Source organism: Panulirus ornatus, chromosome 15, assembly GCF_036320965.1.
Source record: "Panulirus ornatus isolate Po-2019 chromosome 15, ASM3632096v1, whole genome shotgun sequence".
Taxonomy (NCBI): domain Eukaryota; kingdom Metazoa; phylum Arthropoda; class Malacostraca; order Decapoda; family Palinuridae; genus Panulirus; species Panulirus ornatus.
In genome coordinates this window covers 36,713,412-36,738,295 of record NC_092238.1, presented here as the reverse complement: position 1 = coordinate 36,738,295, position 24,884 = coordinate 36,713,412, and the positions used below count along the sequence as shown (strand labels likewise).

General features: G+C 41.3%; 1 protein-coding gene across 4 annotated transcripts in view; it reads left to right on the top strand.

Moving 5' to 3' along the window:
• The window catches only part of LOC139753851 (uncharacterized), a 153,085-nt gene that overhangs the window by 77,135 nt on the left and 51,066 nt on the right, over positions 1 to 24,884 (top strand). For all 4 annotated transcript variants that reach the window (XM_071670788.1, XM_071670786.1, XM_071670787.1 and 1 more), the window contains 2 exons: positions 16,785 to 17,124; positions 21,548 to 24,024. In XM_071670788.1, the coding sequence (XP_071526889.1) occupies positions 16,785 to 17,124; positions 21,548 to 24,024 (2,817 nt within the window). The remainder of the gene's footprint in view (positions 1 to 16,784; positions 17,125 to 21,547; positions 24,025 to 24,884) is intronic.

Sequence of the window (24,884 nt, the reverse complement as noted above, 5' to 3'; positions counted from 1 at the left end):
CTTCAAAACACCCTCTTCTGCTCTCTCAACCACGCTCTTTTTATTTCCACACATCTCTCTTACCCTTACGTTACTCACTCGATCAAACCACCTCACACCACACATTGTCCTCAAACATCTCATTTCCAGCACATCCATCCTCCTGTGCACAACTCTATCCATAGCCCACGCCTCGCAACCATACAACATTGTTGGAACCACTATTCCTTCAAACATACCCATTTTTGCTTTCCGAGATAATGTTCTCGACTTCCACACATTCTTCAAGGCCCCCAGAATTTTCGCCCCCTCCCCCACCCTATGATCCACTTCCGCTTCCATGGTTCCATCCGCTGCCAGATCCACTCCCAGATATCTAAAACACTTCACTTCCTCCAGTTTTTCTCCATTCAAACTCACCTCCCAATTGACTTGACCCTCAACCCTACTGTACCTAATAACCTTGCTCTTATTCACATTTACTCTTAACTTTCTTCTTCCACACACTTTACCAAACTCAGTCACCAGCTTCTGCAGTTTCTCACATGAATCAGCCACCAGCGCTGTATCATCAGCGAACAACAACTGACTCACTTCCCAAGCTCTCTCATATATATATATATATATATATATATATATATATATATATATATATGAGAGTTGGGGTGAGAGAGTATCATTAAATTTTAGGGAGAATAAAAAGATGTTCTGGAAGGAGGTAAATAAAGTGCGTATGACAAGGGAGCAAATGGGAACTTCAGTGAAGGGCACAAATGGGGAGGTGATAACAAGTAGTGGGGATGTGAGAAGGAGATGGAGTGAGTATTTTGAAGGTTTGTTGAATGTGTTTGATGATAGAGTGGCAGATATAGGTTGTCTTGGTCGAGGTGGTGTGCAAAGTGAGAGGGTTAGGGAAAATGATTTGGTAAACAGAGAAGATGTAGTAAAAGCTTTGCGGAAGATGAAAGCCGGCAAGGCAGCAGGTTTGGATGATATTGCAGTGCAATTTATTAAAAAAGGGGGTGACTGTATTATTGACTGGTTGGTAAGGTTATTTAATGTATGTATGACTCATGGTGAGGTGCCTGAGGATTGGCAGAATGCGTGCATAGTGCTATTGTACAAAGGCAAAGGGGATAAGAGTGAGTGCTCAAATTACAGAGGTATAAGTTTGTTGAGTATTCCTGGTAAATTATATAGGAGGGTATTGATTGAGAGGGTGAAGGCATGTACAGAGCATCAGATTGGGGAAGAGCAGTGTGGTTTCAGAAGTGGTAGAGGATGTGTGGATCAGGTGTTTGCTTTGAAGAATGTATGTGAGAAATACTTAGAAAAGCAAATGGATTTGTATGTAGCATCTATGGATCTGGAGAAGGCATATGATAGAGTTGATAGAGATGCTCTGTGGAAGGTATTAAGAATATATGGTGCGGGAGGCAAGTTGTTAGAAGCAGTGAAAAGTTTTTATCGAGGATGTAAGACATGTGTACGTGTAGGAAAAGAGGAAAGTGATTGGTTCCCAGTGAATGTAGGTTTGCGGCAGGGGTGTGTGATGTCTCCATGGTTGTTTAATTTGTTTATGGATGGGGTTGTTAGGGAGGTAAATGCAAGAGTTTTGGAAAGAGGGGCAAGTATGAAGTCTGTTGTGGATGAGAGAGCTTGGGAAGTGAGTCAGTTGTCGTTCGCTGATGATACAGTGCTGGTAGCTGATTCATGTGAGAAACTGCAGAAGCTGGTGACTGAGTTTGGTAAAGTGTGTGAAAGAAGAAAGTTAAGAGTAAATGTGAATAAGAGCAAGGTAATTAGGTACAGTAGGGTTGAGGGTCAAGTCAATTGGGAGGTAAGTTTGAATGGAGAAAAACTGGAGGAAGTAAAGTGTTTTAGATATCTGGGAGTGGATCTGGCAGCGGATGGAACCATGGAAGTGGAAGTGGATCATAGGGTGGGGGAGGGGGCGAAAATCCTGGGAGCCTTGAAGAATGTGTAGAAGTCGAGAATATTATCTCGGAAAGCAAAAATGGGTATGTTTGAAGGAATAGTGGTTCCAACAATGTTGTATGGTTGCGAGGCGTGGGCTATGGATCGAGTTGTGCGCAGGAGGATGGATGTGCTGGAAATGAGATGTTTGAGGACAATGTGTGGTGTGAGGTGGTTTGATCGAGTAAGTAACGTAAGGGTAAGAGAGATGTGTGGAAATAAAAAGAGCGTGATTGAGAGAGTAGAAGAGGGTGTTTTGAAATGGTTTGGGCACATGGAGAGAATGAGTGAGGAAAGATTGACCAAGAGGATATATGTGTCGGAGGTGGAGGGAACGAGGAGAAGTGGGAGACCAAATTGGAGGTGGAAAGATGGAGTGAAAAAGATTTTGTGTGATCGGGGCCTAAACATGCAGGAGGGTGAAAGGAGGGCAAGGAATAGAGTGAATTGGATCGATGTGGTATACCGAGGTTGACGTGCTGTCAGTGGATTGAATCAGGGCATGTGAAGCGTCTGGGGTAAACTGTGGAAAGCTGTGTAGGTATGTATATTTGCATGTGTGGGCGTATGTATATACATGTGTATGGGGGTGGGTTGGGCCATTTCTTTCGTCTTTATTTATTTATTTATTTTGCTTTGTCACTGTCTCCCTCGTTTGCGAGGTAGCGCAAGGAAACAGACAAAAGACAATGGCCCAACCCACCCCCATACACATGTATGTACATACACGTCCACACACGCAAGTATACATACCTATACATCTCAATGTACACATATATATACACACACAGACACATACATATATACCCATTCACACAATTCACACTGTCTGCCTTTATTCATTCCCATTGCCACCTCGCCACACATGGAATACCATCCCCCTAACCCCTCATGTGCGCGAGGTAGCGCTAGGAAAAGACAACAAAGGCCCCATTCGTTCACCCTCAGTCTCTAGCTGTCATGCAATAATGCCCGAAACCACAGCTCCCTTTCCACATCCAGGCCCCACACAACTTTCCATGGTTTACCCCAGACGCTTCACATGCCCTGATTCAATCCACTGATAGCACGTCAACGCCGGTATACCACATCGATCCAATTCACTCTATTCCTTGCCCGCCTTTCACCCTCCTGCATGTTCAGGCCCCGATCACTCAAAATCTTTTTCACTCCATCTTTCCACCTCCAATTTGGTCTCCCACTTCTCCTCGTTCCCTCCACCTCCGACACATATATCCTCTTGGTCAATCTTTCCTCACTCATTCTCTCCATGTGCCCAAACCATTTAGAACACCCTCTTCTGCTCTCTCAACCACGCTCTTTTCACTTCCACACATCTCTGTTACCCTTACATTACTTACTCGATCAAACCACCTCACACCACACATTGTCCTCAAACATCTCATTTCCAGCACATCCATCCTCCTGCGCACAACTCTATCCATAGCCCACGCCTCGCAACCATACAACATTGTTGGAACCACTATTCCTTCAAACATACCCATATTTGTTTTCCGAGATGATGCTCTCGACTTCCACACATTCTTCAAGGCTCCCAGGATTTTCGCCCCCTCCCCCACCCTATGATTCACTTCCCCTTCCATGGTTCCATCCGCTGCCAGATCCACTCCCAGATATCTAAAACACTTTACTTCCTCCAGTTTTTCTCCATTCAAACTCACCTCCCAATTGACTTGACCCTCAACCCTACTGTACCTAATAACCTTGTTCTTATTCACATTTACTCTTAACTTTCTTCTTTCACACACTTTACCAAACTCAGTCACCAGCTTCTGCAGTTTCTCACATGAATCAGCCACCAGCGCTGTATCATCAGCGAACAACAACTGACTCACTTCCCAAGCTCTCTCATCCACAACAGACTTCATACTTGCCCCTCTTTCCAAAACTCTTGCATTCACCTCCCTAACAACCCCATCCATAAACAAATTAAACAACCATGGAGACATCACACACCCCTGCCGCAAACCTACATTCACTGAGAACCAATCACTTTCCTCTCTTCCTACACGTACACATGCCTTACATCCTCGATAAAAACTTTTCACTGCTTCTAACAACTGTGGCTCTGTACATGCCTTCACCCTCCCAATTCAATACCCTCCCATATAATTTCCCAGGAATACTCAACAAACTTATACCTCTGTAATTTGAACACTCACTCTTATCCCCTTTGCCTTTGTACAATGGCACTATGCACACATTCCACCAAACCTCAGGCACCTCACCATGAATCATAATCATTAAATAACCTTACCAACCAGTCTACAATACAGTCACCCCCTTTTTTAATAAATTACACTGCAGTACCATCCAAACCTGCTGCCTTGCTGGCTTTCATCTTCTGCAAAGCTTTTACTACCTCTTCTCTGTTTACCAAATCATTTTCCCTAACCCTCTCACTTTGCACACCACCTCGACCAAAACACCCTATATCTGCCACTCTATCATCAAACACATTCAACAAACCTTCAAAATACTCACTCCATCTTCTGACATCACCACTACTTGTTATCACCTCCCCATTAACCTCCTTCACTAAAGTTCCCATTTGCTCCCTTGTCTTACGCACTTTATTTACCTCCTTCCAGAACATCTTTTTATTCTCCCTAAAATTTAATGATACTCTCTCACCCCAACTCTCATTTGCCCTCTTTTTCACCTCTTGCACCTTTCTCTTGACCTCCTGTCTCTTTTATACATCTCCCACTCAATTGCATTTTTTCCCTGCAAAAATCGTCCAAATGCCTCTCTCTTCTCTTTCACTAATAATCTTACTTCTTCATCCCACCACTCACTACCCTTCCTAATCAACCCACCTCCCACGCTTCTCATGCCACAAGCATCTTTTGCGCAAGCCATCACTGCTTCCCTAAATACATCCCATTCCTCCCCCACTCCCCCTACCTCCTTTGTTCTCACCTTTTTCCATTCTGTACTCAGTCTCTCCTGGTACTTCCTCACACAAGTCTCCTTCCCAAGCTCATTTACTCTCACCACCCTCTTCACCCCAACATTCACTCTTCTTTTCTGAAAACCCATACAAATCTTCACCTTCGCCTCCACAAGATAATGATCAGACATCCCTTCAGTTGCACCTCTCAGCACATTAACATCCAAAAGTCTCTCTTTCAAGCGCCTGTCAGTTAACACGTAATCCAATAACGCTCTCTGGCCATCTCTCCTACTTACATACGTATACTTATGTATATCTCGCTTTTTAAACCAGGTATAACCAATCACCAGTCCTTTTTCAGCACATAAATCTACAAGCTCTTCACCATTTCCATTTACGACACTGAACACCCCATGTATACCAATTATTCCCTCAACTGCCACATTACTCACCTTTGCATTCAAATCACCCATCACTATAACCCGGTCTTGTGCATCAAAACCACTAACACACTCATTCAGCTGCTCCCAAAACACTTGCCTCTCATGATCTTTCTTCTCATGCCCAGGTGCATATGCACCAATAATCACCCATCTCTCTCCATCAACTTTCAGTTTTACCCATATCAATCGAGAATTTACTTTCTTACATTCTATCACATACTCCCACAACTCCTGTTTCAGGAGTATTGCTACTCCTTCCCTTGCTCTTGTCTTCTCACTAACCCCTGACTTTACTCCCAAGACATTCCCAAACCACTCTTCCCCTTTACCCTTAAGCTTCGTTTCACTCAGGGCCAAAACATCCAGGTTCCTTTCCTCAAACATACTACCTATCTCTCCTTTTTTCACGTCTTGGTTACATCCACACACATTTAGACACCCCAGTCTGAGCCTTCGAGGAGGAGGAGCACTCCCCTCGTCACTCCTTCTTCTGTTTCCCATTTTAGAAAGTTGAAAATACAAGGAGGGCAGGATTTCTGGGGATGGGGGAAAGAATACTTCCTACGTATTCCCTGCGTGTAGTGAAAGGTGACTAAAAGGGGAGGGAGCGGGTGGCTGGAAATCCTCCCCTCTCTTTTTTTTTTTTTTTTTAATTTTTCAAAAGAGGGAACAGAGAAGGGGGTCAGGTGAGGATATTCCCTCTAAGGCCCAGTTGTCTGTTCCTAATGCTACCTCGTTAACGCGGGAAATGGCAAATAGTATGAAAAAATAAATGTATATATATTTTTATTATAATTGATATTTTGCTTTGTCGCTGTCTCCCGCGTTAGTGAGGTAGCGCAAGGAAACAGATGAAAGAATGGCCCAACCCACCCACATACACATGTATATACATACACGACCACACACGCAAATATACAGACCTATACATCTGAACGTTATTTATTTATTTATTTATTTTGCTTTGTCGCTGTCTCTCGTGCTAGCGAGGTAGTGCAAGGAAGCAGACAAAAGAATGGCCCAACCCACCCACATACACATGTATATACATACACATCCACACACGCAAATAACACACCTATACATCTCAATGTACACATATATATACAGACACAGACATATACATATATACACATGTACATAATTCATACTGTCTGCCTTTATTTATTCCCATCGCCACCTCGCCACACATGGAATAACAACCCCCTCCCCCTTATGTGTGCAAGGTAGCGCTAGGAAAAGACAATAAAGGCCCCATTCGTTCACACTCAGTCTCTAGCTGTCATGTAATAATGCACTGAAACCACAGCTCCCTTTCCACATCCAGGCCCCACAGAACTTTCCATGGTTTACCCCAGATGCTTCACATGCCCCGGTTTAATCCATTGACAGCACGTTGACCCCGGTATACCACATCGTTCCAATTCACTATTCCTTGCCCGCCTTTCACCCTCCTGCATGTTCAGGCCCGATCACTCAAAATCTTTTTCACTCCATCTTTCCACCTCCAATTTGGTCTCCCACTTCTCGTTCCCTCCACCTCTGACACATATATCCTCTTGGTCAATCTTTCCTCACTCATTCTCTCCATGTGACCAAACCATTTCAAAACACCCTCTTCTGCTCTCTCAACCACACTCTTTTTATTTCCACACATCTCTCTTACCCTACTATTACTTACTCGATCAAACCACCTCACACCACATATTGTCCTCATACATCTCATTTCCAGCACACCCACCCTCCTGCGCACAACTCTATCCATAGCCCATGCCTCACAGCCATACAACATTGTTGGAACCACTATTCCTTCAAACATACCCATTTTTGCTTTCTAAGATAATATTTTCAACTTCCACACATTCTTCAAGGCTCCCAGAATTTTCGCCCCCTTCCCCACCCTATGATTCACCTTCACTTCCATGGTTCCATCCGCTGCCAGATCCACTCCCAGATATCTAAAACACTTTACTTCCTCCAGTTTTTCTCCATTCAAACTTACCTCCCAATTGACTTGACCCTCAACCCTACTGTACCTAATTACCTTGCTCTTATTCACATTTACTCTTAACTTTCTTCTTTCACACACTTTACCAAACTCAGTCACCAGCTTCTGCAGTTTCTCACATGAATCAGCTACCAGCACTGTATCATCAGCAAACAACAACTGACTCACTTCCCAAGCTCTCTCATCCACAACAGACTTCATACTTGCCCCTCTTTCCAAAACTCTTGCATTCACCTCCCTAACAACCCCATCCATAAACAAATTGAACAACCATGGAGACATCACACCCCTGCTGCAAACCTACATTCACTGAGAACCAATCACTTTCCTCTCTTCCTACACTTACACATGCCTTACATCCTCGATAAATACTGTTCACTGCTTCTAACAACTTGCCTCCCACACCATATATTCTTAATACCTTCCACAGAGCATCTCTATCAACTCTATCATATGCCTTCTCTAGATCCATAAATGCTACATAGAAATCCATTTGCTTTTCTAAGTATTTCTCACATACATTCTTCAAAGCAAACACCTGATCCACACATCCTCTACCACTTCTGAAACCACACTGCTCTTCCCCAATCTGATGCTCTGTACATGCCTTCACCCTCTCAATCAATACCCTCCCATATGATTTACCAGGAATACTCAATAAACTTATACTTCCGTAATTTGAGCACTCACTTTTATCCCCTTTGCCTTTGTACAATGGCACTATGCAAGCATTCCGCCAATCCTCAGGCACCTCTCCATGAATCATACATACGTTAAATAACCTTACCAACCAGGCAACAATACAGTCACCCACTTTTTTAATAAATTCCACTGCAATACCATCCAAACGTGCTTCCTTGCCGGCTTTCATCTTCTGCAAAGCTTTTACTACCTCTTCTCTGTTTACCAAATCATTTTCCCTAACCCTCTCACTTTGCACACCACCTCGACCAAAACACCCTATATCTGCCACTCGATCATCAAACACATTCAACAAACCTTCAAAATACTCATTCCATCTCCATCTCAACGTATACATATATATACACACAGAGACATATACATATATACACATGTACATAATTCATACTGTCTGCCTTTATTCATTCCCATCGCCACCTCGTCACACATGAAATAAGAACCCTCTCCTCCCTCATGTGCACAAGGTAGCGCTAGGAAAAGACAACAAAGGCCACATTCGTTTACACTCAGTCTCTAGCTGTCATGTAGAAATGCACCGAAACCACAGCTCCCTTTCCACATCCAGGCCCCACAGAACTTTCTATGGTTTACCCCAGACGCTTCACATGCCCCGGTTCATTCCATTGACAGCACATTGACTCCGGTATACCACATCGTTCCAATTCACTCTATTCCTTGCACGCCGTTCACCCTCCTGCATGTTGAGGCCCCGATCACTCAAAATCTTTTTCACTCCATCTTTCCTCCTCCAATTTGGTCTCCCACTTCTCCTCCTTCCCTCCACCTCTGACACATATATCCTATTGATCAATCTTTCCTCACTCATTTTCTCCATGTGACCAAACCATTTCAAAATACCCTCTTCTGCTCTCTCGACCACATTCTTTTTATTACCACACATCTCTCTTACTGTATTATTACTTGCTCGATCAAACCACCTCACACCACATTTTGTCCGCAAACATCTCATTTCCAGCACATCCACCCTCCTCCGCACAACTCTATCTATAGCCCACACATCGCAACCATATAACATTGTTGGAACCATTATTTCTTCAAACATACCCATTTTTGCTTTCTGAGATAATGTTCTCGACTTCCACACATTCTTCAGTGCTCCCAGAATTTTCGCCCCTTCCCCCAGCCCTATCATTCACTTCTGCTTCCATGTTTCCATCCGCTGCCAACTCTACTCCCAGATATCTAAAATACTTGACTTCCTCCAGTTTTTCTCCATTCAAACTTACCTCCCAGTTGACTTGTCCCTTAAACCTACTGTACCTAATAACCTTGCTCTTATTGACATTTACTCTCAGCTTTCTTCTTTCACACGCTTTAACAAACTCAGTCACCAGCTTCTGCAGTTTCTCACATGAATCAGCCACCAGCGCTGTATCATCAGCGAACAACAACTGACTCACTTCCCAAGCTCTCTCATCCACAACAGACTTCATACTTGCCCCTCTTTCCAAAACTCTTGCATTCACCTCCCTAACAACCCCATCCATAAACAAATTAAACAACCATGGAGACACCACACACTCCTGCCGCAAACCTACATTCACTGAGAACCACTTTCATCTCTTCCAACACGTACACATGCCTTACATCCTCCCTAAATACATCCCATTCCTCCCCCACTCCCCTTACGTCATTTGCTCCCACCTTTTTCCATTCTGCACTCAGTCTCTCCTGGTACTTCCTCACACAAAGTCTCCTTCCCGAGCTCACTTACTCTCTCCACTCTCTTCACCCCAACATTTTCTCTTCTTTTCGGAAAACCTCTACAAATCTTCACCTTTGCCTCCACAAGGTAATGATCAGATATCCATCCAGTTGCACCTCTCAGCACATTAACATCCAAAAGTCTCCCTTTCATGCACCTATCAATTTACACGTAATCCAATAATGCTCTCTGGCTATCTCTCCTACTTACATACTTTTACTCATGTATATCTCTTTTTAAACTAGGTATTTCCAATCACCAGTCTTTTTTCAGCGCACAAATGTACAAGCTCTTCACCATTTCCATTTACAACATTGAACACCCCATGTGCACCAAGTATTCCCTCAACTGCCACATTACTCACCTTTGCATTCAAATCACCCATCACTATAACCAGGTCTCGTGCATCAAAACTGCTAACACACTCACTCAGTTGCTCCCAAAACACTTGACTCATGATTTCTTCTCATGCCCAGGTGCATATGCACCAATAATCACTCATCTCTCTCTATCCACTTTCAGTTTTACCCATATCAATCTAGAGTTAACTTGCTTACACTCTATCACATACTCCACAACTCCTGTTTCAGGAGTAGTGCTACTCCTTCCTTTGCTCTTGTCCTCTCACCAACCTCTGATTCTACTCCCAAAACATTCCCAAACCAATCTTCTCCTTTACCCTTGAGCTTCGTTTTCCTCATAGAGACAAAACATCCAGGTTCCTTTCCTCAAACATAATACTTATATCTCCCTTTTCCTCATCTTGGTTACATCCACACACACTTAGACACCCCAACCTGAGCTCTCGAGGAGAATGAGCACTCCCCGCTTGACTCCTACTTCTATTTCCCCTTTTAGAAAGTTAGAATACGAGGGGAGGGTTTTTAGCATCCCGCTCCCGTCCCCTTTAGTTGCCTTCTACGACATGAGGGGAATGTATGGGAGGTACTCTTTCTCCTCCCCTCCCAAGGGATACACAGACTTACATATATATATATATATATATATATATATATATATATATATATATATATATATATATATATATATATATATATATATATATGTATATTTGCGTGTGTGGACGTGTGTATGTACATGTGTATGGGGGGGGTTGGGCCATTTCTTTCGTCTGTTTCCTTGCGCTACCTCGCAAACGCGGGAGACAGCGACAAAGTATAAAAAAAAAAAAAAAAAAAAAAATATATATATTTATTTATTTATTTATCTATTTATTTTGCATAAAAGATGCTTGTGGCATGAGAAGCATTGGAGGTGGGCAGATCAGAAAGGTTAGTGAGTGGTGGGATGAAGAAGATTTTAGTGAAAGAGAAGAGAGAGACATTTGGACGATTTTTGCTGGGAAATAGTGCAAATGACTGGGAGATGTATAAAAGAATGAAGCAGGAGGTCAAGAGAAAGGTGCAAGAGGTGAAAAAGAGGGCAAATGAGAGTTGGGGTGAGAGAGTATCATTAAATTTTAGGGAGAATATAAAGATGTTTTGGAAGGAGGTAAATATAGTGCGTAAGACAAGTGAAGAAATGGGAATATCAGTGAAGGGGGCTAATGGGGAGGTGATAGCAAGTAGTGGTGATGTGAGAAGGAGACGGAGTGAGTATTTTGAAGGTTTGTTGAAATGTGTTAGATGATAGAGTGGCAGATATTGGTAGGGTGTTTAGGTCGAGATGGTGTGCGAAGTGAGAGAGTCAGGAAGAATGGTTTGGTAAACAGAGAAGAGGTAGTAAAAGCTTTGTGGAAGATGAAAGCCGGCAAGGTGGCGAGTTTGGATGGTATTGCAGTGGAATTTATTAAAAAAGGGGATGACTGTGTTGTTGATTGGTTGGTGATGATATTTAGTGTATGTATGGCTCATGTTGAGGTGTCTGAGGATTGGTGGAATGCATGCATAGTGCCATTGTACTAAGGCAAAGGGGATAAAAGTGAGTGCACAAATTACAGAGGTATAAGTTTGTTGAGTATTCCTGGTAAATTATATGGGAGGGTATTGATTGAGAGGGTGAAGGCATGTCCAGAGCATCAGATTGGGGAAGAGCGGTGTGGTTTCAGAAGTGGTAGAGAATGTGTGGATCAGGTGTTTGCTTTGAAAAAATATGTGAAAAATACTTAGAAAACAGAAGGATGTTTGTAGCATTTATGGATCTGGAGAAGGCATATGATAGAGTGATAGAGATGCTCTGTGGAAGGTATTGAGTGTATATGGTGTGGGAGGGAAATTGCTAGAAGCAGGGAAAAGATTTTATCGAGGATGTAAGGCATGTGTACAAGTAGGAAGAGAGGAAAATGACCCAGTGAATGTCAGTTTGTGGCAGGGGTGTGTGATGTCTCCATGGTTGTTTAATTTGTTTATGGATGGAGTTGTTAGGGAGGAGAATGCAAGTGTTTTTGAGAGAGGGGTAAGTATGCAGTCTGTTGTGGATGAGAAGGCTTGGGAAGTGAGTCAGTTGTTGTTCGCTGATGATACAGCGCTGGTGGCTGATCCATGTGATAAACTGCAGAAGCTGGTGACTGAGTTTGGTAAAGTGTGTGAAAGAAGAAAGTTGAGAGTAAATGTGAATATTAGGTACAGTAGAGTTGAGGAACAAGTCAATTGGGAGATAAGTTTGAATGGAGAAAAAGTGGATCAAGTGAAGTGCTTTAGATATCTGGGAGTGGATTTGGCAAAGGATGGAACCATAGAAATGGAAGTGAGTCACAGGGTGGGGGAGGGGGCGAAGGTTCTGGGAGTGTTGAAGAATGTGTGGAAGGCGAGAACGTTATCATGGAAAGCAAAAATGGGTATGTTTGAAGGAATAGTGGTTCCAACAATGTCATATGGTTGCGAGGCGTGGGCTATAGATAGGGTTGTGTTGGAAATGAGATGTTTAAGGACAATGTGGTGTGTGAGGTAGTTTGATATAGTAAGTAATGAAAGGGTAAGAGAGATGTGTGGTAATAAAAAGAGTGTGGTTGAGAGAGCAGAAGAGTATGTATTGAAATGGTTTGGTCACATAGAGAGAATGAGTGAGGAAAGATTGATGAAGAGGATATATGTGTCAAAGTGGAGGGAACGAGAAGTATGAGACCAAATTGGAGGTGGGAGGATGGAATGAAAAAGATTTTGAGTGATTGGGGCCTGAACATGCAGGAGGGTGAAAGGCGTGCAAGGAATAGAGTGAATTGGAACGATATGGTATACAGAGGTCGACGTGCTATCAGTGGATTGAACCAGGCATGTGAAGCGTCCGGAGTAAACCGTGGAAAGTTTTGTGGGGCCTGGATGTGGAAAGGGAGCTATGGTTTCAGTGCATTATGCATGACAGCTAGAGACTCAGTGTGAACAAACGTGGCATTCATTGTCTTTTCCTAGCGCTACCTCGTGTGGGGGAGGGGGGGTTTTCATTGTATGTGTTGCAGGGTGGCGACGGGAATGAATTGAGGCAGCAAGTATGAATTGTGTACATGTATATATATGTATATGTCTGTGTATGTATATATATGTATATGCTGAAATGTATAGGTATATGTGCGTGTGTGGAGGTGTATGTATATACATGTGTATGTGGGTGAACTGAGTTGCGCTACCTCACTAACGTGGGAGACTGCGACAAAGTATAATGAAAAAAATATGTCTGTGTATGTTGAGGGAATAATTGGTATACATGGAATGTTCAGTGTTGTAAATGGAAATGGTGAAGAGCTTGTAGATTTATGTGCTGAAAAAGGACTGATGATTGGGAATACCTGGTTTAAAAAGCGCGATATACATAAGTATACTTATGTAAGTAGGAGAGATGGCCAGAGAGCGTTATTGGATTACGTGTTAATTGACAGGCGTGCGAGAGAGACTTTTGGATGTTAATGTGCTGAGAGGTGCAACTGGAGGGATGTCTGATCATTATCTTGTGGAGGCTAAGGTGAAGATTTGTATGGGTTTTCGGAAAAGAAGAGTGAATGTTGGGGTGAAGAGGGTGGTGAGAGTAAGTGAGCTTGGGAAGGAGACCTGTGTGAGGAAGTACCAGGAGAGACTGAGTACAGAATGGAAAAAGGTGAGAACAATGGAAGTAAGGGGAGTGGGGGAGGAATGGGATGTATTTAGGGAATCAGTGATGGATTGCGCAAAAGATGCTTGTGGCATGAGAAGAGTGGGAGGTGGGTTGATTAGAAAGGGTAGTGAGTGGTGGGATGAAGAAGTAAGAGTATTAGTGAAAGAGAAGAGAGAGGCATTTGGACGATTTTTGCAGGGAAAAAATGCAATTGAGTGGGAGATGTATAAAAGAAAGAGACAGGAGGTCAAGAGAAAGGTGCAAGAGGTGAAAAAAAAAAGGGCAAATGAGAGTTGGGGTGAGAGAGTATCATTAAATTTTAGGGAGAATAAAAAGATGTTCTGGAAGGAGGTAAATAAAGTGCGTAAGACAAGGGAGCAAATGGGAACTTCAGTGAAGGGGGCTAATGGGGAGGTGATAACAAGTAGTAGTGATGTCAGAAGGAGATGGAGTGAGTATTTTGAAGGTTTGTTGAATGTGTTTGATGATAGAGTGGCAGATATAGGGTGTTTTGGTCAAGGTGGTGTGCAAAGTGAGAGGGTTAGGGAAAATGATTCAGTAAACAGAGAAGAGGTAGTAAAAGCTTTGCGGAAGATGAAAGCCGGCAAGGCAGCAGGTTTGGATGGTATTGCAGTGGAATCTATTAAAAAAGGGGGTGACTGTATTGTTGACTGGTTGGTAAGGTTATTTAATGTATGTATGATTCATGGTGAGGTGCCTGAGGATTGGTGGAATGCTTGCATAGTGTTATTGTACAAGGGCAAAGGGGATGAGAGTGAGTGCTCAAATTACAGAGGTATAGGTTTGTTGAGTATTCCTGGTAAATTATATGGGAGGGTATTGATTGAGAGGGTAAAGGCATGTACAGAGTATCAGATTGGGGAAGAGCAGTGTGGTTTCAGAAGTGGTAGAGGATGTGTGGATCAGGTGTTTGCTTTGAAGAATGTATATGAGAAATACTTAGAAAAGCAAATGGATTTGTATGTAGCATTTATGGATCTGGAGAAGGCATATGATAGAGTTGATAGAGATGCTCTGTGGAAGGTATTAAGAATATATGGTGTGGGAGGCAAGTTGTTAGAAGCAGTGAAAAGTTTTTATCGAGGATGTAAGGTATGTGTACATGTAGGAAGAGAGGAAAGTGATTGGTTTTCAGTGAATGTAGGTTTGCGGCAGGGATGTGTGATGTCTCCATGGTTGTTTAATTTGTTTATGGATGGGGTTGTTAGGGAGGTGAATGCAAAAGTTTTGGAAAGAGGGGCAAGTATGCAGTCTGTTGTGGATGAGAGAGCTTGGGAAGTGAGTCAGATGATACAGCGCTGGTGGCTGATTCATGTGAGAAACTGCAGAAGCTGGTGACTGAGTTTAGTAAAGTGTGTGAAAGAAGAAAGTTAAGAGTAAATGTGAATAAGAGCAAGGTTATTAGGTACAGAAGGGTTGAGGGTCAAGTCAGTTGGGAGGTAAGTTTGAATGGAGAAAAACTGGAGGAAGTAAAGTGTTTAAGATATCTGGGAGTGGATCTGGCAGCGGATGGAACCATGGAAGCAGAAGTGAATCTTAGGGTTGGGGAGGGGGAGAAAATTTTGGGAGCCTTGAAAAATGTTTGGAAGTCGAGAACATTATCTCGGAAAGCAAAAATGGGTATGTTTGAAGGAATAGTGGTTCCAACAATGTTGTATGGCTGCGAGGCATGGGCTATGGATAGAGTTGTGCGCAGGAGGGTGGATGTGCTGGAAATGAGATGTTTGAGGACAATATGTGGTGTGAGGTGGTTTGATCGAGTAAGTAATGTAAGGGTAAGAGAGATGTGTGGAAATAAAAAGAGTGTGGTTGAGAGAGCAGAAGAGGGTGTTTTGAAATTGTTTGGTCACATGGAGAGGGTGAGTGAGGAAAGATTGACCAAGAGGATATATGTGTCAGAGTTGGGGGGAACGAGGAGAAGTGGGAGACCAAATTGGAGGTGGAAAGATGGAGTGAAAAAGATTTTGAGTGATCGGGGCCTGAACATGCAGGAGGGTGAAAGGCGTGCAAGGAATAGAGTGAATTGGAATGATGTGGTATACCGGGGTCAACGTGGTGTCAATGGATTGAATCAGGGCATGTGAAGCGTCTGGGGCAAACCATGGAAAGTTGTGTGGGGCCTGGATGTGGAAAGGGAGCTGTGTTTTTGGTGCATTATTACGTGACAGCTAGAGGCTGAGCGTGAGCGAATGGGGCCTTTGTTGTCTTTTCCTAGTGCTACCTCGCACGCATGAGGGGGGAGGGGGTTGCTATTCCATGTGTGGCGAGGTGGCGATGGGAATACATAAAGGCAGACAGTATGAATTATGTGCATGTGTATATATGTAAATGTCTGTGTGTGTATATATATATATGTGTACACTGAGATGTGTGTGTGGACGTGCATAGATATATATGTGTGTATAGGTGGTTTGGGCCATTCTTTTGTCTGTTTCCTCGCGCTACCTTGCTAACACGGGAGACAGCGACAAAGCAAAATGAATAAATAAATAATTTATGTATGTGTGTATATGCGTGGATAGGGGAAAGAATGTTGTAGGAGATGACTAAGAGGGGTGTGTGTTCCCGGGAGGCTGGAAATGCTCTTCTAATGGGAGGGGGAAGTGAATTCATTTTTTCTAAGACCAGTCATCATTTCTTATGTTGCCTTTCTAATGCTGGAAACACTGGATATGCACAGAAGAAAGAAGACTTGCTATTAGAGTACAGTAATCACATAATCTAGGTGCGTATGTCAGTCAAATACAATTTATCTTGTGGTGGTATTTGAGTGAATTTTAATTATGCAGCTCTGGAGAGGCCATAATTAGTAAATGATTTTGATATTGTATGGATTCTGTTTAGAACATTTTGTGCAGAAGTTAAGAATTGTTTATGACTATAGAAAATATTATGTTTACTTGTATGGTATTACACTAAATGTATATGCATGTCGCATAAACAATATTTCATGATGTGGTTTTTCAGGTGGTCGATATGACAGTTTTGTTCCTTGTGGAGAGATGCTAGTTGTAAGTGTCACACTGTTGGAATCACCAGCCTTTAAGAGAGAAGGACTGTGGGAAAAAGTTGCTGGTAATCATCATGATGGAGGAATGTGTGATCCTGCAAGATCCCAAATGAGTCCCATGCACATTGATAAACAGCTAGTGAAAGCGCTGGATAGGTCTATAGTTTTCACCAGTACTATATCAGATTATTTTGAGGCTAGCCAGAAGTTATCAACAGATTCTTCCTTATCAAAACGAGTTTGCACCACAGCATTTGAAGATTCTAAGAATAAGAGGCAGAAGGCACTGAAAAACATGTAAGTCATAATGATAACAATTTAAGTTACTTTTGTTCATAAAGTATTATCAGCTTTAACTCTTATAATTTTTCCAGTTTTAAGGATGACATTACTGTGCAGTATAAAAGGTTCAAAAATTGCATATTAATTCAATTTTATGTGTATCATTTCTCTCCAGGGTTGGTATGTTCTGTGAGCCTTTAGAGATTCAGTAATATCTCTGGGGTTATATAAGAAACCTCTTAATTCCAGATTTATGGTGAGGCAAATGCCTTTCATCTTAAGATATCCACCTATTTAATGTTAGTGGCTTATGGTGGCTCCTTGTTTAATGTATCGGATGCTTTCCTGAAAAGTGTTATGTGAAACTGCTTTAAACAAAGCCAACTTTACCTTGAACTGAATGTCATGAAATAGCGATATGTTCCTAGGGAATATTTCTGGAAACATTTCTTCACATGTGCAGTTTTTTGTTACTTAAATACTTTTTTTTACAACTGTCTGCTGTTGCTGTTTCCCATGTTAGTAAGGCAGCACCATGCACAGACAAAGAACAGCTCCATTTGATCACATCCACCCTTTAACTGTCATGTATGATGCACAAAAGTAGAGACCTCTGTCCACAACCAGGCCTCATAGACCTTTCTATAGTTTCCACTGACTGCCTCAGATGCCCTGGATAATCAATAGCATGTTCCCTTCTTTGTACCACATCACTCCAGCTCACTCTTTCCCGTACACATCTTAAACTCTCTTGCATTTTCAGGTTCTGATCTCTCAAAGTATCTAGCACTCCTTTCAACCTCCTCTTTCCTTGTTTCCTCCATGTACAACATGTATACCCTCTTAATCAGCCTTTCAGCACACCCTCTTCAGTTTTTGCATACTCCTCTTACTACTACAACTCTCTTATACTCTGTCATTTCTTATTTGATCAATCTCTTCTCACTCCCCACATTGTCCTCAGATATTTCATGTCCGATACATCCCTCCTGTTTTTTGTTTGTTTGTTTGTTTGTTTTTAGCTAGGGCTCAAACCTTGCATCCATAGAACATCATCAGGACAACCATACCACCAAACATGCTCATCTTTGTCCTCACTGACAGTGACCTGTCTTACCACACACTCCCCATTGCACTTAAGATCTTAACCATCTCATCCACTTTATAGCTCACTTAAGCTCCCATGGTTCCATTTGCTGCCATATCCAACCCCAGATATTTGAAATGCTTCACTTCCTATGAGTTACAAAGGAATGCAAGGAAATTCGAACAGCAACATACCATTGGGGCCTTTTGAGGCTGTGTGTGATTGTGGAAGAGATGAGAAATTCACAGATTAGTGTGTTAAGAGTTAGAAGTCATACAGATAATTCAAAGAGCATGATTTTCAAATTGTCATTGTGACTAAGGAGGCACATATAATGTAAGCTGTGGAGCTATTTATTTATCAAGTATGTTCTTAAACGCACTGTAATACTTTCAGGCAGATGAATCAAGTCTTAAGTAACTTAACGGATTAAGATTATCAAAATGTGTGATTGTTTTGAATTTGCATATTAGATCACATCTTAACTATCTCTTTTCTAAGCTAGATATATTTGATTCAAGTTGTTTGATCTACTCTCATTGGATTTGTTTCTCAGTCTTAGAATCATCTGTGTTGCCCCCCCCCCCCCCCTCTCTCTCTCTCTCTCTCTCTCTCTCTCTCTCTCTCTCTCTTTCTCTCTCTCTTTCTCTCTCTCTCTCTCTCTCTCTCTCTCTCTCTCTCTCTCTCTCTCTCTCTCTCTCTCTCTCTCTCTCTCTCTCTCTCTCTCTCTCTCTCTCAACACAGTGTTCAAGATGTAGACAAATCACTGACTTATAAGAGTAAGGATGACCCTGAACTTAAATTAAAAAAAAGGCCCTTCCTATGAATCTAAGAATTTTGTTTGCTCTTTTTACTACTTCTGTGCAGTGCTTACTTGGTTTTAGGTCTCCATAGTTTATTATGTTCAAGTCATTTTCCTTGCTTACCTTTTGCAGACCAAGAGAATTCATACTGTAGCTTGCCTTTTCGTTTTTAGGTAGTTGTGGGAAGGCAGCCACCGACCAGGGATGTATTATCGGTACTACCCACCTAGGTATCAGGAGTGTTAGTGATGGCTGCTTAGTGAGCCAGCACTTCAAAGGTTGTCAAGTTGCACTCCTTTGACCCAGGTAGATGTCTGTTCTTTCTGCCTCATCCACACATGGACTTCTGGCATTCTGTCCACAAACATACAGTCTTTCCTTGTCACATAAAACACTTGACAAACACTTAACTCACACAACTCATTCTTCATAATTCTAGATTTTCCTGTAGTGTTTGCTATGCACTATTCCTACCTTTTGACAGAATGATGGGAGCAATAGATAGTAGTTGGTAGGAACATTAGACTGGAGCAATAGGTAGAAACATTTGGTTGAATTAAGTTTGGAGCATTAGGTAGAAGTAGTAGGTTGGAATGTAAAGTAGACACATTAGGTAATAGTAGTTGGTGGGAACATTAGGTTGGAGCCTCTACAAAGACAGCACTAGAGTTGCCCTTTACCATTGGTTTGCTAAGGGTGAGGCACAGAAGGCTAAGAAGCGGCACTGGAGTTCACCAGTTACGGAGATTCTTCTGCTGTGGTCACCCCCTTGAGGGAGTTCTCAAATGAAACGGGCTACAGAAATATAGATAGATAATAGGGAGTATGTAAACCTTTGCCACCTTTGAGCCAAGTCCATCAGTATGTCTGTGTCAAGTTGAAGCTGTAGAGATTCAAGTTCATTTATAGATTTATATTCCAGCTTTGTACCATCAGGGAATTTTGATATCTTGCAGTGCAGAATTGGTCCCAAGACTGATCCTTGTGTCACTCCACCTGTTACATCTAACCATCTGAGGCTTGACCATTAATCAAAGCTCTTTGTTCACAGCCAATCAACCAATTCCCTATCTGTTGAAGTACAACCCCAGCATTGCCATGTGACTTAATGTTTGCCAGTAGCCTTTGATGCAGAACTTCATTGAGAGCTTTTTGAAAATCTAGATAGATAACCTCAACTACTTTACTTTTGTCATATATGTTGATTATATCACAAAAGAAATCAAACAGATTTGTCAGACATGCGATTTTGTCAAAAACAATGCTGAGAATCACTTATTAAGTGGTGGTCCTCTAAATGGTTTACATTTCTTTATTGATTGTTGGTTTCCATAAGTTACCCGACCACAGTAGCCAAGCAATTAGAACGATAATTTTCGGGCGATGATTGTATATTACCTGTTGTGAATATCAAATTTCCATTCATTTGGAACTTTTCCTGTAGCAAGTAACCTATTGGAAAAAGCAGTCAAGGGCTGAACTATCTTATTTTTCATCTCTTTTATTGTTCTTAGATGAAACTCACCAGGGCCTGCTGTTTTATATATTTTCCTTCCATTTATTGCTGAAAATATGTCAGTTTGTTGAAGAATGTTCCCTTCTCCTATCATTGAAACTGGATTCAGGGCACGGGTTGTGTGTTTGATTACAAATACAGATGCAAAAAAGTCATTTGATCTTTCTAAAATGGCTACTTCACACTCACATTCCAACTCTCTTGTCTTTTTCTACTGATAAAGCTAATAACCTTGCTTTAATTTACATGTACGCTAAGCTTATTTTACTCACAATCTCTCCCAATGTCAGGAACCAGCATTTGCATTTTTAGCTCAAATCTGCTACCAGAACTGTGTCATCAACAAACAGTAACAGAACCAATCATTTTCCTGACCCTCTTCCCGTGACAGATTGCAGACCTGCCTCTCTCTCCAAGACCCTTCTGTTCACCTGCCTTGCCACTCCATCAACAAACATATTAAACAACCACGGTGACGAGGTGACTTAAGGTATCATTTTTGCCTTACTGTATCCTCATTTTAAGACAGATTTTTTTAACCTTTCTCCTACATGTTGGTATGCTCTCAGGGCTCACAAGAGGAACTTCCTAAAGAGAGAAACACGTTTTAAAGTATGAAAAACTTGTTACATGCCCTCTCTTCTGTCTTTCAAAAAACCTTTCTCTTAATTGATAGTAACCACCAGTGGTTAGAGATCCATTTTCCAAGGTTGATAATGTCATCACTGATTGGAGGTTGCTGAGATGGTTGGTGGGCAGACCCGGGGTGAGCCAGTCTTCAGCTAGCATCAAATAGATGCTTAGAAAGGTGTGACAGGCATTTTTCTCACCAGAAGGCAGGGGATTGTGAAGTTTCTAATGCCCAGGGATACTAGAGATTCTCTTAAGGCTCTAGGGACACTACCACAAAGAAAAGTGGTTTCCATACTTCAAAACTTTAAGTTTTTGGTGGTTAGGTTTAAGTCTTTAATGAAAATGCTAAAGATACAATAGATTTTTGAATATCCAGTGATATACAGCTTTGTTTTGCAGGGTCTCCAAGTCAAGAAATGCGACAAAAAAGCGAAAGAAAGATTCATCAACAGCCACGCAATCCTATTTGGATAATGAAAACCCCAACAAGAGGCAAGTTTTCAAATCCATTTTTGACACACAGTCTGATGATAGCTCCATAGAAGCAAATGAAGAAAATCATTGTATATTGTCCAGAGTGTCCAAATGCTCTTTAAGAAAAAAAAATTCAAATAAACCCAAGGCTTCATATTCCAAAAAGATATCTTATTGTAATGGAGATAGACCTTGCAAAGATAATCGAACATTAACAGATGATCTTCAGTCCCAGAGTTCATTATCTCATCTTCAAGAAGAATGTAATCGGTCTGAATTATCAGAGTTTAGTGCATCTGACAATATAGCAAATATTTCTTACAGTGATAATGAAATGAGAAATTTAAAGAATTCACAACCATCTATAGTTGAAAGGAATATATCTGCTACATCTCAGAAGTTAGGAGATAATGAAATTGAACATGAACAAAAACTTTCCACTGAAAATAAGTTTTGCCAAAATGAGAATGGAGAGGCCTCTTCTAGCCCAGAGGGTGTTTTTAGGTCTTACAGTCATAGATTTTCAAAATTTAAGGACCAAACTACCAAATTACAAGATATGATAATTGCATGCTCTACAACAAATTATGGTAATGCAAATATAGGAAAGCTCAAGCCATGTAGTATTTTTAGTCAAGCTGCTGGTCCAGTCTTGGGAATTTCAAAAAGTCAAGTCAAGGAACACTCCAGTGATCATTCCTTGTTTCATCCACAGGTAGCAGATCAGAGTGAGGGAGAGAGAGAGGCTAAGGACTGTGGGTCTCAGGATTGCACACAGAAGGACCACAGAAGAAGGAAGGAGAATGAGGCAACACGCTTATTGGACTCAGACATGAGTGGGGATCTTCCTGATTTGAAACAGTTGTCCACAACACTTGAAGTAAGAATTCCACTGGAGCACTTAGATACCAAGCTCTCACGGTATGGAGTCTATCAAAATGCCTCAGATTCTCCAAAATCTTCAGCAGAAAAGAAGAGCCGTAAAAGATTTGTAGAGATTAAGAATCAAAAGAAGGAATCAGGGATGCTTTTTGGAGACTCTCATATATCCAAGACCAAAGCAGAAATGAATTCGGTGGATTCAGACCAAGAAGTAGCTTCAAAGAATGTGTTAGCTCCATTTCTTGAGGAATGTTGTATTCCAGAACATGTTAGCCCAAAACAAAAGCTGGATCATAATGCTTATTTATCATCTTTACCAGAATGTAATCCAATTACTACAAAGCATTCTTATGTTTGTAAAAAGGATGATAGAAGGCTTGACAATGCTACCCCTGTTCGAAGAAGTAGCAGAGTAAAAGAAAAATTGAAGTCTTCAGTTCTAAGTAGGGAAAGCTTATCAGAGAAAAATAGTTTTAGTAGCAGCATATCATTTTCCACTAGTCTGGAATTAGATGTTGCAACACCAGTAAAAAGAAAATCATCTGAGTTAAAAGAGAAGTTTGAAAATACTTTAAGTCACGATGCTTCTCCAAAAAAATCTCTATGGGGAAATGATATTTGTTCCAATAAGTGTAAAGTAAAGAAGAAAGACATTACTTCAAAGAAATGTAAAGTAAGAAAGAAAGATATTTCTCTCAAGAAATGTAAAGTGAAGAAGAAAGATATAGCTTCTAAGAAGAATGACATAAGAAAGACGCATCTCTCAAAAGAAACTTTGAAATCTATGAAGGATCTGGAAAAATGCCGTAAAGTGATTGAGCAGCTTGAGAAACAAGGTGTTAGTAATTCAGTGAAACAAGAAGGTACAAATTTTTCTCAGAAATGTGACAGTAGTGTAAATAGAAAGAAACCACCTAAATGTAAAGTAGAAATGCCAAGTGTCCCACAGAATCAACCCAAAGTAACAGACTGGATTTCTTCAAGACAAAATAGAAAGAAAATATTTCAAACCATTACAGAAAGCCCCTCTAAAAGGCCTACATTTAGCAGAATATCTGTTACTGATTCCAAGCTTATGCCTTGTGTAAAGCCTGTGGTATGGAAACAAATTAGTATTGGTGATGTCTTCTCAGAAATTGGTGAAGTAAGTGAAGGTGAAAAAAATAGTGAGATTAGTCTTGGTGCAGAAAAAAATAGGAACAGCATTCATGAAGCAAGTAACATGGATGATTTAGATAGGACTAGTGAATTGATGTATTCATCATCTGTGCACTTGACATTGTCTCAGGAAATAGATTTTTTTGATACTATAGATAATCAAGATAATAAATGCAGTGATGAAAATGATTTAAGTTATGGTGACACAAATGAAACACATTCGAGTTTTTCATCAGTACATGGAAGAAAACTCAAGCATATGTGCACTGAAGTGAGTGCAGCAAATTTAGAAAAGAACACAGTTATATTTCATCCTAAGGAAAGCACTGATACTCAGCTATGGGAGGGAGGTAGTCAAAAAGGTAAGGTATCATTTATTGAGTGAGGATTTGTGACTGAATCAATAGTTCCTGCTTTGCTGAGTCATAGTTTCTCATTTAGGAAGAGAGTAAACTACATATGTATGAAAGAAATGGTGAAAGTGATTGTGCTTGAAAAAATATATTTGTGTTTAGAGATACAAGAGAGATTCACTGAAGAATGGTATAAGGTGAGAATAAATGAAACTATGGATTGGAATGTATTTAACAAGTAAGTTAAGAAGTCCCTGGAGAAGTAGTTACAAACTTTACAAGACTAACCAGGTTGTGAGGGTTATGTGGGCCGGCAAGTTGTGGCATCCAACAGTCAGGTTGGCTAGCAACCCAACTCATCAGCTTGAGGTTAGCCTTATCTTTGGAGGTTGAAGACATCTGAAGCCATTGTAAGGTATATGTAAAGTAAGGTAAGAGAAGGTAGCAGAAAGTTAAGAGAAAGGTGTAAGAGCTGAAAAAGAGGGCAAGTGAGAGATTGGATGTATTGAGTATTGATTCACATCATTGAAAATAAAATCTTTGGGTAGGAGGAAATCTTTGGGTAGGAGGTGAACATTGTAGAGGGTACATGTGGACTGCTGGCATTCTGTCCACAAACATACAAAATCTCTCCCTTTCTCACACACAACACTTGACAACACTTAACTCACACAGCTCATTCTTTGTAACTCTAGATTTCCTCTGGTGAGTGCTGTGTACTAGCCCTGCCTTTTGGCAAAAATGGTAGGAACAGTAAATAGAAGTTGTAGGTAGAAGTAAGTAGCAACATAAGGCAGAAGTTATAACTAGGAACATTAGGTAAGAGCCTCTGCAGACACTGTGCTAGACTGGCCCCCTGTTAAGGGTGA